General features: G+C 46.6%; 1 protein-coding gene across 2 annotated transcripts in view; it reads right to left on the bottom strand.

Annotated features, from left to right (window-relative positions):
* The window catches only part of Cacng5 (calcium voltage-gated channel auxiliary subunit gamma 5), a 39,495-nt gene that overhangs the window by 2,590 nt on the left and 19,928 nt on the right, over positions 1 to 16,977 (bottom strand). The window contains exons 2-6 of one of the 2 annotated variants that reach the window (XM_040268565.2): positions 10,626 to 10,861; positions 6,253 to 6,491; positions 4,940 to 5,026; positions 3,180 to 3,320; positions 275 to 420 (exon numbers count right to left, since the gene is read on the bottom strand). In XM_040268565.2, the coding sequence (XP_040124499.1) occupies positions 275 to 420; positions 3,180 to 3,320; positions 4,940 to 5,026; positions 6,253 to 6,491; positions 10,626 to 10,723 (711 nt within the window). In that variant the 5' untranslated portion in view covers positions 10,724 to 10,861. The remainder of the gene's footprint in view (positions 1 to 274; positions 421 to 3,179; positions 3,321 to 4,939; positions 5,027 to 6,252; positions 6,492 to 10,625; positions 10,862 to 16,977) is intronic. The other variant, XM_021728417.3, reaches the window with a different exon arrangement.

The raw sequence follows: 16,977 nt of genomic DNA, 5'->3' as shown, positions 1-16,977 counted from the left end.
GCTCACTGCTCAGGCCTGGCTGGGACCCCCCTGCTGGGGTCTGCCCAGGACACAGTCATGGGGGAGCTCAGGGAAGGTGGTCAGTAGATGTGAGGACAAAAGTGGGCCCTGGAGACACCCTAGATAGAGGAGCCCTGGGAAGGCCACAGAGTGGCACATGCTAGACATGAAAAAGGGTCATGAAGTTGGTGGTCCAGGATACTTATGGAATGCCTTCCTTCTTCCAGCCCAGCAGGGCAGCCCATTCTGACACGGGACACAGTGGGCAGGTTACCTCTGTTAAAAGGAAGGAGATGGCAGCAAAGGCAAATGACCATCCGTATTTGTAGTTGAAATAGGTCTCTGCATCCTTGGTCCTGTTGAGCATCTCGTCATTGATGCTGGAGATGTAGAGCACTAGGCCCACCACAAGAGAGAGGCCTGGGAGGAGACAGGGAGGGAAGGGGACACTCAGCACAGAGGCCCAGGAGCTTGCCGATGTGGCATTCATCAGGAACAGAGCTGCTGACCTTCTAATCACAGTGCATTCATTTTGGAGTTCAAGGGCAAGCAGGAGCTTCAGGATCCTGTCTAGACCAGCACCTTCTAGATAGTTGTGGATAGCTGCAGCTCAGGAAGCTCCCTGTCCAGCCACCCTTCTGAGCCAGGGACCAAGCCCGGTGGTCCTTCCCCAGCTGGTCACATCTGCCAAACATACCTGCCTGAGCCCCAGCCCTGGACATTCTCATTTTCTGAGCCTGGGCTGGACCCTGGCACTGTATTGTCCTAAAAGCTCCCCAGGTGATAGTAACGTGAACCAACATGGAGGTGCACACCCTGAGCTTAGCAAGTGGCTTCTACAAAACTGAGAAGAAGACAGGTTCCCTGAGCAGGATGCCAGGCCTTCGTCCCTCTCTCTGGCAGCAGGTGGTGCACAGCACTGTGGCATCTACTGATGTGGCCAGAGATCTGCACAGCCCACCTGAGCACAGGGCATGGCCTATCTGAGATCTTTAGGCAAAAGACTGAAAACAGTATGTGCAGATTCTGACCAGCAGTTAACTGGGAGGCCATTGGGACCAAACTCCTCCTGCCATTATGTAAATGACTGCCTCCGGCATCAGTCTCATCAATTAGTAACTGTAATTGAATCAAGACATAATTAATTACTCTGTGTTGAGCTGTTCGGTTTTAATTCTATTCACATTATTATACGAAACTTGGGCGTCTCAAAGGATGAACATTAGAGTGAAATAGATGTGATCCAAACCTTTCTAAATACCTAACTCATGAGTGAATCATTAATGTCCACACATGCCATTCTCTATTGTTCTCAAAACAACTTCATGTGGCCTCGCCCAATCCTAGATTTCTGTGGCCTACTCTTGAAATCTCAGGAGTCCCAAAAGCAACTGTAGAGCCTGGGCGATGTGAGGTTCACAGCAGGAAGGGTAAAGAGCTGAAACCTGCATCTGTATGTCTCTGCATAGGTGGAAATATCACCATGCGAAGGTTGGGCTGGTGATATTGCAGGTGCTCCATAAATATTTGTTGGGTGGATGGATAGAAGGGCAGAAGACTGGATTAACAGATGGAAAAATGGCAGATGAGTTGGTGGGTAGAGTAAAGAATAGATGAACAAATTGAAGAAAGAATGGTTGGGTGGATGGGTGGAAAGAGAAAGAATGTTTTTTGGTCCTTAGGCAATCTGACAGCTGCCTGGCTACCAAGCTCTATTGACAAGAAAACATTGAAAAAGGGATCCTAAAGTGACTTGGGAGTCAGATGGCAGTCATAATGCACAAGAGCTCCTTCCTTCTTTCCTTCCTGTCCACCTGTCCATCCTTCACCATTCAAACCACCCACCCATCTTCCACCTCCTGTTCTCCTTCCCATCTTCCTCTCTCCAACTAAACAGTTCAAGGCACCTAAAATGCATGCCCTGAGAGCCACTTCTTTTTGGCTCAAGTCATTATCTTCAAAAGAAAAGGTGTCCATGAAAGTGTACAAGTCACCCTGAAGGTGTCCATGAAAGTGTACAAGTCACACACTCCCTGGGAGTCACCTCATCCATTTCCATCCCTAACAGCCTTCTAGATGTCACTTGGACATCTCAAAACTCAGCATTTCCCACACGAAATTCATGACCTTTGCCTAAATCTCTTTCTCCTGTGATCCCTGGATCACTGATGTGCTATTCCATGGACCCAGTGCCCAAGCAAGAAATCATGCCCAAGCACTCACCCTTGACTCTGCCCTTGAAAGTCTACCCCTCGTCCTTTTCAGTTGACCTTCTCCTTTCTCTCTGCAGCACCGTCCATCTCTCCTGCACCCACCACGAGGAGTAATGATTTCATCCCATTCCCCCCACGCTTCGTCTTTTCTCTTCCCTCCAGACCTTCTTCCCCTTCCACCCAGCCTCACTCCTTTGCCTAATTCCCACTCACTTCCAGCTCATCCTCCATCCACCTGCAGCTCTCCTGCCATCTTCCCCGACCAACCCTTGGCCTGAGTTGTGGCTTCTGCTCTGGGCTCTGCAGCAGTCCTTGCTGGCTCCCATCATGGCCCTTTCTATCTGGGTTCTAGTTCCGTCTACTTGTTTATGTCTCCACTCTGCCGTCCTTTTTGCAGGCTGCGAGACCAGCACCCAGAATAAGGCCTGGTAGGTACCACGAATCACTGAAGTGCAACCTGGTGCCAGTCCAGGAAGACAGGTCCATGGTGAAGGGCCCCTGGTGGGCCCAGGGCATGGGGTGTGATGGGCAAGTGAAGAGGACAGCAAGAGTCTCCTGAGGAGAGCTGAGGGCTGGGGAGTGAAGGGACATAAATACAAAGGCAGACAGTGTTTATTTTTCAGGCCCAAACATGACAATACCAGCTGCTTCAGGAACAGGGGTCCTCCTCATCAATGGGAGCTAGAGAGGCAATACCTGGGTTCCTAGCCCAGGTCTGCCCCAGGGAGAGCCTGTCAAGTCACCCCCACTCCAAAGCCTCTTTGCTATTCTGCCAGGTCGTGGATGGGCCTGGGGTCATCAGAATCCTTCTCCAGCCCTGACTCAATTCTGCCGGGCTCACTGACTTGTCCTGTTTCCAGTGCCAGGAGCTGACCCACAGCCATGACCAGGACTTCCTGCAGCAGAGCCATTCAGGAGTTAAATATCAAAAGTCCAATGCACAATAAAGAAAAAATCACCACTTACCCGAGAGGATAAAGAAGATGCCAGAGACAAAGGCCAGTATTGTCCTGTGGGGACGGATGTGCCCGATGTTGCTCAGGATAAACCCGATGAACATGAAGAAGAGGCTGACCAGAGGGAATGGTGTGGCCGAGCGAATCATTTCTAGTTAAAGGGACGAAGGAGCAGCCTGTCAGCCTCTAGTGGTCTCAGCCACACTCCTCATCCCGAGTACAGTGTTCTGTAGTATCTAACCAGGGTCCTCAAAGCTGCACCCCTGCATGTGTCCCTAGAGCCATGACCCATGGGGTGGCCTGGGGACCACCCAGTGCTGGTAGGGCTTTTGTCCCTGAGACAGAGCCAGAAGGTCTGGCTTCAAGTGCTAATATATTCAGAGCCTGTCTTCTCTGGCTTAAACTACTTCCTCCTAGGAGTCTACACTGACTGCCATATGGTAGCTGTGGAAGGACCTGGTCATGACATCTTGTTTCTTCTCTCAGCGACAGTCACCATTTCCATGTGCAAGGAGCTGCCCTGAATGGTACAGGGGAAAGTCACTGGCCTCCATCTTCCTTAACCTATAATTACTTGAGGAACATTTCTATTGTATACTAAAGACTTTGGTCTTTTTCCCAGTTCCCTGAGAGATAGCATCCAAATCCTTAGAATTTCCTAAGTGACAGAGTGTCTTTGTTAGTCATGACGGGTCCCTAGATATACCTGAGTTTATACCAACAGGTGACTCAGGATGGGGCCTGGAAAGAGCATCCACGTGATTAGAGGGTTGGGGTTTTGAGCCACAGGAAGGGAAGAGCTAGGTATTGGGTTCAATAACTCAATGGATGGTGTCTACTTAATAAAACCCAACAAAAACTCTGGATACCAGAACTCGGTTGAGCTTCCTGGGTGGTGAGCACATCCATGTTTCAGTTCAGTGATGCATTCTGATTTCAGTAGGAGAGGACACTAAAGATCTTCATTTGGGACCCTGCCAGACCTTGTCCTGTATGTCTCTTTGTTTGGCTGGTTCTGATTTGTATCTTTTATAATAAAATTATAATGTCAAGTATAGCACTTGCTTGAGTTCTGTGAGCCATTTTAGCAAAATGTTGAACTCTGGAAGCCACAGGAACCCCCAAACTTGAGGTACCCAATTGGCTAGAAGTGCAGGTTGCCTAGGGACCTCTGATCACATGTCTGGCATCTGAAGTAAGGACAGTCTCGTTGGAGACTCTTAAACCTGTGGAATCCATGTTAACTCCAGGTGATTAGTACCATGGGCCTTCCATGGGCTTTCATGAATTTGAACAACTGAAGATTCAAAGAGATGATTTAAAGTCTGAGGAGGGATGCGGGTAAGTCATATGCAAGTACTATGCCATTTTATATAAGAGACTGAGTGTTCCCAGATTTTTGTATCTGTGAGGGACCCTGGAACCAAGCTCCTTCACATAGGAGAAATGACTGTTATCAGAGTTGTTTTGCAACATTGCAAGCTCCCTATGGGATCAGAAGTCATGAAGTCAGTCCACTTGTAGTCCAGGGAGACCCGTTTAGTTTCCTGGGTATGAATGAACTCTCAATTGCTGGGGTCACAAGACTTGGAGACTGAAATAACCTGTCTCTACCACTGGAAAATTAATCTGCAGGGCCAGTGTTAGTGAACTCAACACGCTGAGGTTAAGCACCTTAGCTCTTGAGAACAGGCCGGTCACCCTGGCTTTCTTTTGCCCTGCTTTCTCTGTGCAGCCAGTGGCCCAGGTTAGAAAGTTCAATACACCTACTTAGAACATTGACTGTGGACTCGGACGTCAGCTGGGAGTTCATGGGCATCACATATTCTATGGTGAAGCAGCGTCCCCGCTCCTCACCTAGGAGACAAGAATCACTTATATTTCTAGGTTCTTCATGAACATGGATTCGAGGTTAGTACATTCAAGTGGTATTTCCAAACTCACATAAGGTCTTTGACTTGCTGTGTCTTTGCACATGGACTGAATACGAACCCTAGGGTCCCGCACTGGTGACCCCCAGCAGGGGTGGGGATATGTTCTGACATCACATCCTTCTGGAGCACGGTTCTGAGCACCACGAATTGCATGATAAGAGGTCAGGACTGGGAACCCCACTGGGCAAACCCCCCACTGTGTCTCCTTGCTTCTGGATGGAGGGGGCTGATAGGAGTGCACAGCTGGCTTAGATTCATGAGTGTGGGTGTCACAGAACAGGTCCTGGTGACTTCAAATTCTGCTTCAGATTTAAGTAGAGCCTGACGCCACACAGTCTGGGGCAGTGGAAGATCAGGTCAGAATGGGAGGCTCAACGAGTGACCAGGAAGCCAGGCCTGCCGAATCCCATCCCACCACCATCCCACCCGCCACACAGAGGTCACAGAGCCTCACTTGGAAAAGCCCAGTGACCACTCTGTGGCTGTCCCAGCCAGCCCAGGCTTGCAGCCATTCTTGCAGGACATGGGAATGCTTTTCTTGTGTAGGCTGGAGCTGGGCCGTGATAAGGAGATCAAGAACAGAGCTCTTGGAACAGGGTGCCAGGGAAGCCCTGGTGAGCTCATGGGAGGCCCAGGTAGGTAGGTAGGTAAGTATGGTCAAAACTGGCACCACCCTGCAGGGCCTCAAGGACCTGCTTTGGGTTTTTCCTGTGTCACAGAAGAACAGAGAAACTAAGGTATTTCCTGTCCTGCAAACTAGGGGAGGCTGACTTAAGCTCCTGAGGGATTTGTAGAGTGGAAGCCATAACAAGCTTGGCTTCAGTGTTGGGGGGTTACACAGGATCCCAGCTCGAGGAGCCGGGATGTGCAAGAGCAGTCGGCACCTGCTCAGGTCATCCAAGCCGGCCCTGGGGGGCGGGGCATGGGAGGGCGGAGCCTCAGGAGGGGACCTGGGAGCTGAGAGGCTTGCTCAACCTGTTATCCACTTATCCTAGAGTCCGTTCCCCTGCCGGACCAGGTCCTGGATGCTGAACCAGCACAGTCCAGAGCTTGTGGGGATTCTCTGTGACAATGCCTCCTTCCAGCATGTCTTCCCCGGGAGGAACCACTTGGGGCAGATTTTCCCAGGGGGAGGGCTGGCGCCCTTACCTGCCAGGAAGCAGACGCGCCAGAGGCCCGAGTGCAGGGACATCTTGACCTCAGTGCTCTGGTTCTGGGGCAGGACCACGCCTTCCTCCAGGTACAGCCAGTAATCGGTGCTGACGGCGATGCCCAGGAGGCCCAGGCCGCAGACGGCAAAGACGCTGCTCAGCAGGGTCAGCGCCTTCCTCCCGCAGGTGCTCATCTTCCCGGCCACTGGCTGGACGCCGGCCCGCACGGTGCTGGCTCTGGGAAGGGAGGGTGAGAGGGCCAAGATGAGGAGCAGTAGCACGAATAAAGACTCAGGGGCTCTGGCATGGGGCTTCTGCACTCCGGCTACAATCTGGGGTCACTGAGGGGACGTCTAAAAACCCCCAAGACCCCTGGGCTTCGCTGCGGTCTGAGCAGTAGAGTTGTTTATTTTTTTTTTGGTACTGGGGATTGAACTCAGGGGTATTTGATCACTGAGCCACATCCCCAGCCCTGTTTTGTATTTTATTTAGAGACAGGGTCTCACTGAGTTGCTTAGTGCTTCACTTTTGCTGAGGTTGGCTTTGAACTCACAATTCTCCTGCCTCAGCCTCCCAAGCTGCTGGGATTACAGGCGTGTGCCACTGCACCCAGCTAGTTGGTTTTTTGTTGTTGTTGTTGTTTGTTTGTTTTAAAGCTTGCAAAGCACTGAATCAAGTTCTTGAAGAATCACATTACATACTATGTAAAAGGCTGGAAAGCCTGTTTGGCTATGCAGATTCTAGAATTTTCCAAACTTATTTGACCACAGAATGGCATCTCCATCGTGTTCTGGGAAACCCACTCTAGGAACCATTTGCCCCCATGAAAAACAAGAAGACCTGCTCTGTCCATGCTACAGAATTGCCAGGGGGTTGACTGCAATGGCAGAAGTCACTGTTTTGAAAAATCAGAAGCACAGTCCTGGTGCAGGGTTTTATTATTAGGCAACAATGGACTAAGCCCCCGCTTCTTGCAGAGCAGACAGATCAGAGCTCTTGAAATACGACAGCTGCTGCCTGGCAGAGGCTGAGCAGCCAATTTTAATGTTAAGCTTGGCAGAGAGCTGAGAAAGATTTGGGTCTTGGAGATTTGGAAGGATGGAAGTAGAGAGGAGATTGTATCTGAATCTAGAAAAGCAAGACATAAAAGAAGAGGTTGAAGGTGACCTTGCCTGCTAATCTCTGCAGGAGCAGACCCCAAAGCCTGGAATGTGCTGAGGAAAACCCCCAAAGTCTTAAACCTTCCCAGAGAACTCCACATGGGGTAAAAATAACTACTTTATTCATTATACAGTTATATTTTATGCTTCTATTGTGTCATTGTATCTATTTGTCAATAAATAATATCTTGGATCCAGTGCCAGGCTACTGTGCAGAGTCCTTTATGTACAGTGTCTCAGGACCTCACAGCAATCTTGGAAGTAGTGAGTATGGGTCCCACTTTGTGGGTGAGGAAACTGGGGCTTAGAGATGTTATGTAGCCTGCAAGACACCGTTGCATGGCGGACCACAGATTTAAACCTCGGTCTGATTCCACATTCTTGCCCAGATGACATTATATTTATACATATATATCTATTTTAAAGTTTTTTTAGTTGTAAATGGATGCAATACTTTTATTTATTTATTTTTGGTGCTGAGGATTGAAATCAAGGCCTCACTCATGCTAGGCAAGAGATCTACCACTGAGCTACAGCCCCAGCCCCCAGACAACACTATTGTTGGCTTCAGGGAGTGTGGGGTGAAGGACAGACACCCAAGGTAGGTTGCTTAGGGAATCCGGAAATGTAGAAGACACAGTACTTGGAAAAATTTCTTTTTGCACGGCCCAGGGTTACATAAGGGCTGTTGCTTGATACTTTGGGACTCCCAGTTGGATGTCCTCCGGCAAATCCCCTGGTATCCGTGTCATGGTGGTGCACTATGACTCAGCATTTCTGATTCAGAAAACCACCATGCAGGGAAGCAGGACTCATACCCCCCTTAACCCACACCAAAGACATTCAAGTTCCAGGGTAGGAGTCCCTGAGATCACCCAGCCTGCAACTTGGAGGGACGAGGGTGCAAAATGTAAATATTTTGAGCACCGATCCAGTGCTTCTTTCTCTGCAGTGCACGGAGAATTACAACACAGTAAATGAACATTACCTGTCCGTCCCTCTCTGGAAACACCACCATTATTAATACCTTACTTCATGGCTCTAAGGTCCTTGCTTAGCATCTGGAAGGCCATCTTAAGTGACAACCGCCATTTTAAGGAAAAGGTTTTGCTTTCCCGCCCAAGTCTTTCTGAGAAAGACTCACCACTCCCTCACACCAACCCAACCCTTAACGGCCCACGTTAGGACCCGCTGGGCTCTGATTCCTGAGCCCCCCCATAAAAGTCCCGGAACGCAAGCCTGTTTTGCCTCTCTCTCCCCTATAGAGAGAGGGCCTTATTGGTCAGCTCTGAAAAATAGACTCTCCTGTGGATCTCTGCCTGGTCTCCGTCTTTCATTTCTTGCTTACCCTTCTCTCGTTCCTCGCTTTCCCTTCAATGGTCATGCCGTCTTTTAAAATTTCCTATGTGATTGTGCATGCGAGTCTGCACATTCTCCCACCCAAGGCCTTCAGGAGGCCCCTTGGAGACACTGTGGTTGGAATGGATTCCTAGCTCCTACAGAATCAGGGGAACTCACTGCTTCTCCAGGCTGTGAATCTCCTCCCTGTTCGATTATGTTCATTTGTTTTATTCTGAAGGGAGGAAGGCAGACATTTTTTTATTAGTTGCCACCCCAAGAAGAGATGTTGACCCTCTAATGTTCAGTGAACAAAGCTGACTGCAAAACCATCATTTACTATCAGCTCTGCTGTGTAAAAAATGCACAGACTGGGAGGAAATAAAACCAAAATATTGACGGTAGATGCTTCCAGGTAATAAGGTTATGTATATTTTAAGCTCTTTATGTTTTTCTGTGCTCAATAAAGATTGTAAAAGAACATGCATTATTTCTATAGCTAGAAAAGAAAACTAAATTAAAGTTTAGAGACATCAATTCTGCAACCACTGCCCTTGTAAACAATAAATGCAGGGCTCTGGCTAACTCCTGGGTGGGGGACGCCAAAATGCAGTGTCACTCTTGGAAAACTAGGGCTCAGAAGCTCGACAGCTTTGAGCGTTTTAAGATGATTACCCCGTGCCATTACCTCTAAGTATTAGATTGTTAATTATCAGAAATTAACAGTTGCTAATTATTATCCAGGGCTGGCAATTAGGGAGAAATGTCTTGTGGAGATTAAATCACTAATGGCCCATTTTCCCTCCCAAACCAATAGTAAAAGGGTTTCAAAGAGCGCTTAGGGGCTCCAAGGCAGGTGAGGTTAAGGGTGCCCAGGAGAGTCTAGCTATGGGACCGCAGAGGAGGATGGATGGAGGACAAACTCACGTGTCCTGATCCCAGTCTCCCACTGGCCCCCCAAAGACCCCCATCGTGCTTTGATGAAGGGTTCGGGATTCTTGACAAAGCTTTGCAGCCAGTGACAGCAGCTGCTCTTGGGAGCTGGCCCAGTGACTCAGTGTTGGCCTGGCCAGTGGCCAGCAGGGTGAGCTGGAGATCAGGGCAGAGTCTCCAGAGGTTCCTGTAACCCTGCTCCTTCCCACCAGGCTGCCCTGTTATCTTCTATGGCAGTGGATGCTCCCCCATTAAGCAGTGGGGTCTGTGTGTCCTGGCCTTGGTGCGGCAGGTCTGTAACTGCACTGATGTTAAATGTTAAGTGCACAGTAGGAAGGCCATGGGCCTTCTGAGGCTGGGTCATAAAAAGAGATGTGGCTTCCTCCTGACTCTTGGATGCTCACCAAGGGGAAGCTAGCCTTGATGGTAAGAGACCCCACTCCCCCGAGGTCCCCACACATTAGGACAGTGCTTCTTGGCTGCAGCCCTATTGACATTTGGGGCTGGATGGTTCTTTTTCTTGGGGGGCTGTCATGTGTGTGGCAGGAGGTTTAGCAGGATCCTTGCCCTCTTCCCCACTCGATGCCAAAATGATAGGCAAAAGTATCCTAGTGGGGGAAAATGTTTCTAGTCGGGAAACTGCTTTCCAGGCCAGGTGCGGATGTCCTGGTGGACAGTCCAGCAGAACTTCCAGCCCACAGACAGCTGTGAGTCATGAGATTAAGTCTTCCTAGATGGACATCTAGCCTGGATGAGTTGCAGCCCCGGACAACATCCAACAGCAACTATATGAAAAATCACAAGAGCTGCCCAGCTGAGCACTCCCCAAATTCCTGACCCCCAAATCAAGAGCAAAATGAAACAGTTGTTGTTTTATGCCACTATGTTTCAAGGGAATTTGATACATAGCAAAAGTTACTAAAATAGCTTCTTTACTCACTTAATTAGCATCTTCTTCTCATGGCCTAGATAGACTCTAAATCCAAGGTGTGGCTTTGGCCCTGAATGTAACTTAGTGATGGAGGGCCTGCAGCTCATAGTCTATTCCTTGGAATTTACAGCCACGTGAGGTGTGAAGGGCATATGGGATCAGGCAAATTCAAATGGAGGTGCTGGCTCTCCTATGTACCCATCCTGGGCAAGTCATATCTCCACTCTGAACCTCAGTCTCTTCCTCTGTAAAACAGAAATAACCTCATAAGAATTTTTGTAAGGATTTATGAAAGTGTAATAGAACAAGGCTTGGCTACCTCTTAAACTCTCAGTATAATGCTAAGGTAACAGAGTAACACAACTTGATCCAGGAAGAGTAATAAATACCAGGGCAGATTGGAGAAGCTAAATTTGCCCCTGCAAATCAGCAAAATGGCCTGAACTTTTTACTTCCACCCAACAATCTCCCTCTTATTGTGGCAGTTGCTCTGCAGAGTATATTTATTTATTTTTCATTTCCACCCCTGGCAAATTTCAACCCTCCATCAACCAGTTGGAGACATTTTAGGTTTTCTCATATTGCAGAAGGGTGTGGAATGCCTTCCTGGTGGGTAGTGTGACATCTCTGTAGACATATCACAAAGACAGTATTAGCAAACATGAGTGCAGTGCTTACTACGGTTGAGCACAGCAGGTGCAGCATCAGAAGGACCTTGTCCCTTGGAGCTTGGAGACCTCAGGGTCATTACTGTCTCACTGTCCTAATGGGGCCCCTCCCAGAGACACTGCCTTTCACCAAGTGGTCCTGAAGCTGCCTGTTTTCCCGCTGGCCCCGAGCTCTCTGTGCCACATTGCTGATGCTCTTGGAGTTTGAATCTTGCCGGGCAACGATTCACTGCCCTCACAAGACAGGAGTGTGCTCCCTGCATTCCACGCACTCTGCCCCAAGACTAAGAGCAGGGCACAGTAGCCAGTCAGCCAGAAGCTCGGGCTATGAGCTGAGGAAACAGCTCTGGCATAGCCCCGTCACAATGTGTCCCCCAAACCTCTTGGAGTGGAGGTCAGGGTCAACGAAAACTCCTCCTACTGTTGACTTGGCGGGAGATTGCTGATGAACTGGTTTCCATGGGGACCAAGTAGCATCATGGGCAACCAGCAAGGGTCACTGCTCTCGCCAACAAAAGTCTAGCTGGAGAGAGTTCACCATGACTGTTGAAGGTCCAACAAGATGCCTAGAAAAGCCTCCATAGTGCTTCTCCAAAGGTATGGACATGAACACTCTGGTTAAGTGGAAAAGCACTAACCAAGTAGTGATAATAGTGATTCCATCATTAGGGTTATTTTCGTTGCAGAATTTTTCTATGCAAATTAAAGGTTTTGCTATGCAATCAAACCACACTACACATACAATATGAGACTGATTTTATTTTACTTTATTAAATATTACCATTCTTTTCTTTTTTCTTGGGGGAGGGGTACCAGGGATTGAACTCAGAGGCATTCAACCACTAAGCTACATCCCCAACCCTTTTTGGTATTTTTATTTAGAGACCGGGTCTCACTGAGTTGCTTAGCACCTCACCTTTGCTGAGGCTGGTTTTGAACTTGTGATCCTCCTGCCTCAGCCTCCCAAGCGGCTGGGATTATAGGTGTGCACTGCTGTGCCCAGCACACCATTATTTCCTACTGTTTTTAGTAGCTATAGAACACATGCTCTCTAATTTGCCTATACCAAAACCGATATAACCATTTGCCTACTGGGGAATAGTTAGGTTGTTTCCAAAAAATTTCTTAGTGTAATCAACAATGAATAAACATATTCATTACTAAATAACTCTGGGCAACTGCAAGTATTCTTTTTTTTTTTTTGGAAAAAATTCCTGCAAGTGGAATATCTAAAGGACATGAACCTTTTTAGCACTCTTGAAGTACCATCAGACCTCGTTTGAAAGATTTCAAAGGCATTACTATCCCTACTGCCTATGGCACAGTGAAGGTCTCACTTCAGGGACATAGAATTTCACACTCACCCCCAATCAGAAGAGTTGCTCCCCTATCTCCACGGAGAAATTGGCACTTGGACTCTGTTCTGTTGCTTGATGCACCAATGGGATTTGCTAGATTAAGATTTCCATGCTAGAGACAATCCTTTGGGAAATTCCAGGGCCTCCAGTGTAAAGCAAAATGTCTTATACCAGCGCTCTGGTTTTAATCTCAAATGTAGCTCAAAGGTCTGTGTGTTAAGGGCTTAGTCCTCAAGGTGGCGCTATTGGGAGGTAGTGGAACCTTTAAGAGGTGGGGCCTAGTGGGAGATCTTTAGGTCATGGGTATGCCTGTGAAAGGAATGATGGGATACCAATCTCTTTTGCTTCCCAGCCATGAGGTGAGCAGTTTTGTTCTTCCACAGGCTCCTGTATGATGTGCTGCTCCGCCACAGGCCCAAAGCAACAGGGCAAACTAATCGTGGACTGAGACCTATAGAACTGTGACCCCCAAATAATCTTTTCCCTTTATAATTTGATAATCTCAGGTATTTGTTATAGTGATACAAAGCTGACTAACATAACCAGTGATTTGAAACCTTCTCAGGTGCATCATATCACTTATACAATACGTAAACATACAGACGCTCAAGTCAAGATTGGCTGGAAAAATAATCACTAAAAATCATCCAAATACTGAGATAAATGGCTAAACACAAAAATTATATATCAAAAAGCCAACAGATATACACCAACAGCAGCCAGTTGAAAAATGTAATGCATGAAAAAAATCCTGTCTGTGAAGCAACAAAATGGTAAAGTTTTAGATTATCTTACTAAATTATATGTTAATGTTACATAAAGAAAAACCTTTAAATTATTGACAAACATAAAATGAGACTGACAAACATAAAACAAGATTGATAAATAATGTCACATTTTTAGATTGACAGTGTCATATAAAAGTGTCATCTTTCCCCTAAGTTAATCTATGAATTCAGTGCGATGAGTTCTCTGGCACATGATTCTGGGGTTAGTCTAGAATAAGAAACATTGATTAAATAGCCGGAAAATTATTTTAAAGTTGAAGATAAATAAGTAGGAGCTATTAGATATTTATGTTTATGATGCAGACTCTGCAATTAAAATATTTTGATGCTGATGAAAAAAATCGATACATCAATAGAAATTTTTAAAAAGCCATTTCCAGCTGTGATTAACTAGCTTGTTAAAATAACAGTTTCTGACTATGTTTAACTAGCTTGTATTAGACTAATTCTCCCACTGAGAATAACTCTAACAGTTGGATAAAGTGTAAAAAATCTGTTTAAAGACATTGGACAGCAATCACAAAAATCCATGATTCTAGAGGTCAAGAGCAATTGACATTTTGTACAAATTTTCCAATTGAAGTAAAGTATTTGCTAGTTCATACAGTGCGGGTGTGAGAGGCTGAGCAAAAATCTGCAGATCTTACAGTAGTACATCGTGCTATAAAATCAAAATGAGAGTTTAGGGCTTGCCAAGGAGGAGCGTTGTGGTAAAGAGAAAAAATTTTCAAATGGGGGCCTTGGGAATACTCATACTCTCTATAAAGAAGTAATACTCCATGTAAAGAAATAATCCAGCTTCCACTAGATGGATATCCATCTTCAGAGCAGCTCAATTCATGATTGAATGTAGGCAATCTTCTCCTAGGTAACAGACTGACAAAAATCAAAACTAAATCCCATCTTGGGGAATATCATAGCACAAAGAGCAATTCTACTTTTCCATGTGAATGTCTAGTGCTCAATGAAAAAAATACCAGACATATCAAGAAGCAGGACAAGACTAAAAAAGGAAACATTGGACACAGAAATGATGAGAGTCAGAACATAATACGGCAACACTGTTAACATGCCTAAAAAATAATCATCAACTCGGATTTTCATACCCAGTTAAAATATCCCTCAACATTGGAGGCAAAATAGGAATATATTCAGACAAACAAAAATGAGGAAATTTGGCATCAGTAGACTTGCATCAAGAGAAATGTTAATGCCCGGTGTGGTGGCACATGCCTGTAATCCTATTGGCTGAGGCCCAGGGTTTGCTAGTTCAAAGCCAGCTCAGCAAAAGCTAGGTGCTGAGCAATTCAGTGAGACCCTGTCTCTAAATAAAATACAAAATTGGGCTGGGGATGTGGCTCAGTGGTCTAGTGCCTGTGAGTTCAATCCTCAGTACCCACCCCCACCAAAAAAAAAAAAAAAAAAAGAAAAAGAAAAAAAGAAATGCTGAATGTGTTTGTGACACAGAATGAATTAGTGCCCAAGCCCAGGAAGGCAGAACAGGAAGCAGCAGCAATGGAAAGGACAATTACCTGGGTTAGTGTAAATAAGTGGTGAGTGTAAAAGGAACAATAGTACTATCTTGTGGGTTGAAACACAGGTGGAATTACTTTGAAGCTGATGTGCCCTTTTTCTATGACTTAAGATTTTATCTGTTGAACTGAATGGTAAGAAAATCATAATTTACCACAACTTATTGGGTGAAGCAAAGTTGACTCAGAAGAAAACCATAGCCTCAAGAGTATGTGTGTGTGTGTGTGTGTGTGTGTGTGTGTGTGTGTGTGTGTGTGTGTAGCCCCTTGGACACACACATAGGAGGAAGAAAATAACAACATGGAAGAAATTAATGAAAAGGAAACAAACACGTAATGAAGAAAATCCACGGTAGAATTGGTAAATTCATTGTAGAATGGGGGTGGGTGTTGAGAGCCACAGCCAAAGGGGCCCCAGCAAACTTCCAGCTGCCAGCAAACTTCCAGCTGCCGGCTGATGATTGGCTCACAGCGGCCCCAGCAACATCTAGCTGATTGGCTCTTCTGTGGTGATGCTCATTGGGCTGTTTCCCTGCCCTTTCAGACCACGGAGCTGCTCATTGGGGGACTTCTTTGGCTCCGCCCATGTGACCCAGCCAATCGGCCTCAAGAGCAGGAGGATTGTGGGAGGTGGAGAGGTTTGTGTTGGCGTGAGAGGCTTGTGGGAAGCCGGTGGTGGCAGTTGGGCTCTGAGGGTTTTTTCCTGAGGAGCTGTTTTGTTTGGGTATGTAGTTCTAAAAATAAAGTTAGTTTCTTTTGACAAGTGGCTCTTGAATTGTGCCCAGCCAAGACTGCGGCAGGTGGGGAAGGAGTGTGCAGAGGGAGAGTGTGGGTCCAGGGCTGGCGCGGCTGTGGAGTCGAGGCCCTCTCCTCTACACTGATGGGGATGAGCATACAGCTCCACTTGACATCCACCTAAATTAACAATGCAGACGTTCCATAATTTAGTAATTGCATTGTGAGGCATGCACTCTGGATATACCGACAAGGTGCCCTCGTGGCAGGCGGCTTCTGCTTAACTCTGTGCAAAGACAAGAGACAGCAGGCAGCTCAGGTGACCCGTGGGGCAGGGGCTAGTCAAATAAATGAGCATTCCTTCCTCCCTATAATCGAACACTGGGTGACTATCACATACGAAGAATTCTGTATGTTCAATATGGTAAGCTTTCCAAAAATTATTGAGTGATAAAGGCAACAATCATGAAATTGCATACAGTATGATACTGGGTAAAAATAATGCAATCATCTTTGCTATGTGAGTAGTTTATATATTGTGTATTTGTGTATTATTTTTATTTCCTGATTTCTCTCCCTCTCTATATATTATAATTAAAATAGAGATGATTTTATATATATATATATATATATACACACACACACATAGGTTATATATATAGATATATATTATATTTCTCTATATACACACACACATATATATGTATATATGTGTATATATATATATATATATAGAGAGAGAGAGAGAGAGAGAGAGAGAGAGAGAGAGAGAGAATGTGTGTGTGTGTGTGTGTGTGTGTGTGTGTGTGTGTCTGGATTGAAACTCAGGTGTGCCAGACCCCCACACTCAGGCTCGGTTTACTTCTCCCTCAATGCCTTCATAAAGAGGTGAAAATCAGCCCTGGCTTTCATTTAATCCATAAATTTAAAAGCTCCTGCCTCCCCTCTTCATACAGAGATGCGCTCTTGAACACACACACACCTGTAACTAGGACCTCTCTGCCCTACCTGCCCAGCATCCCAGCCCCACCCTCAGCGGAGGCCTCAGGAATAACCCCTCCCTCTGTCCTGCTAAGTCCCGCTCACCCTGGCAGCAGAAGAGACCCACCAGCCCACCCAAAGCCAGTCCCACAATGAAGAGGGTGCCGTCCTGAACCCCACCACAACAGAAATGGATTTTTATGTGAAGGTATTTTCTGGAGCCAAAGTACCAGGCAAACGCAGGACCGCACAATTTTCTTCTTCTTTAACACAGCAGCAAAAGGACTGCAAACTCCAGT

This window comes from Ictidomys tridecemlineatus, chromosome 3 (assembly GCF_052094955.1).
Source record: "Ictidomys tridecemlineatus isolate mIctTri1 chromosome 3, mIctTri1.hap1, whole genome shotgun sequence".
Classification (NCBI taxonomy): domain Eukaryota; kingdom Metazoa; phylum Chordata; class Mammalia; order Rodentia; family Sciuridae; genus Ictidomys; species Ictidomys tridecemlineatus.
Note: the sequence above shows the minus strand (reverse complement) of the source record. Positions and strands in the feature narration are given on the sequence as shown.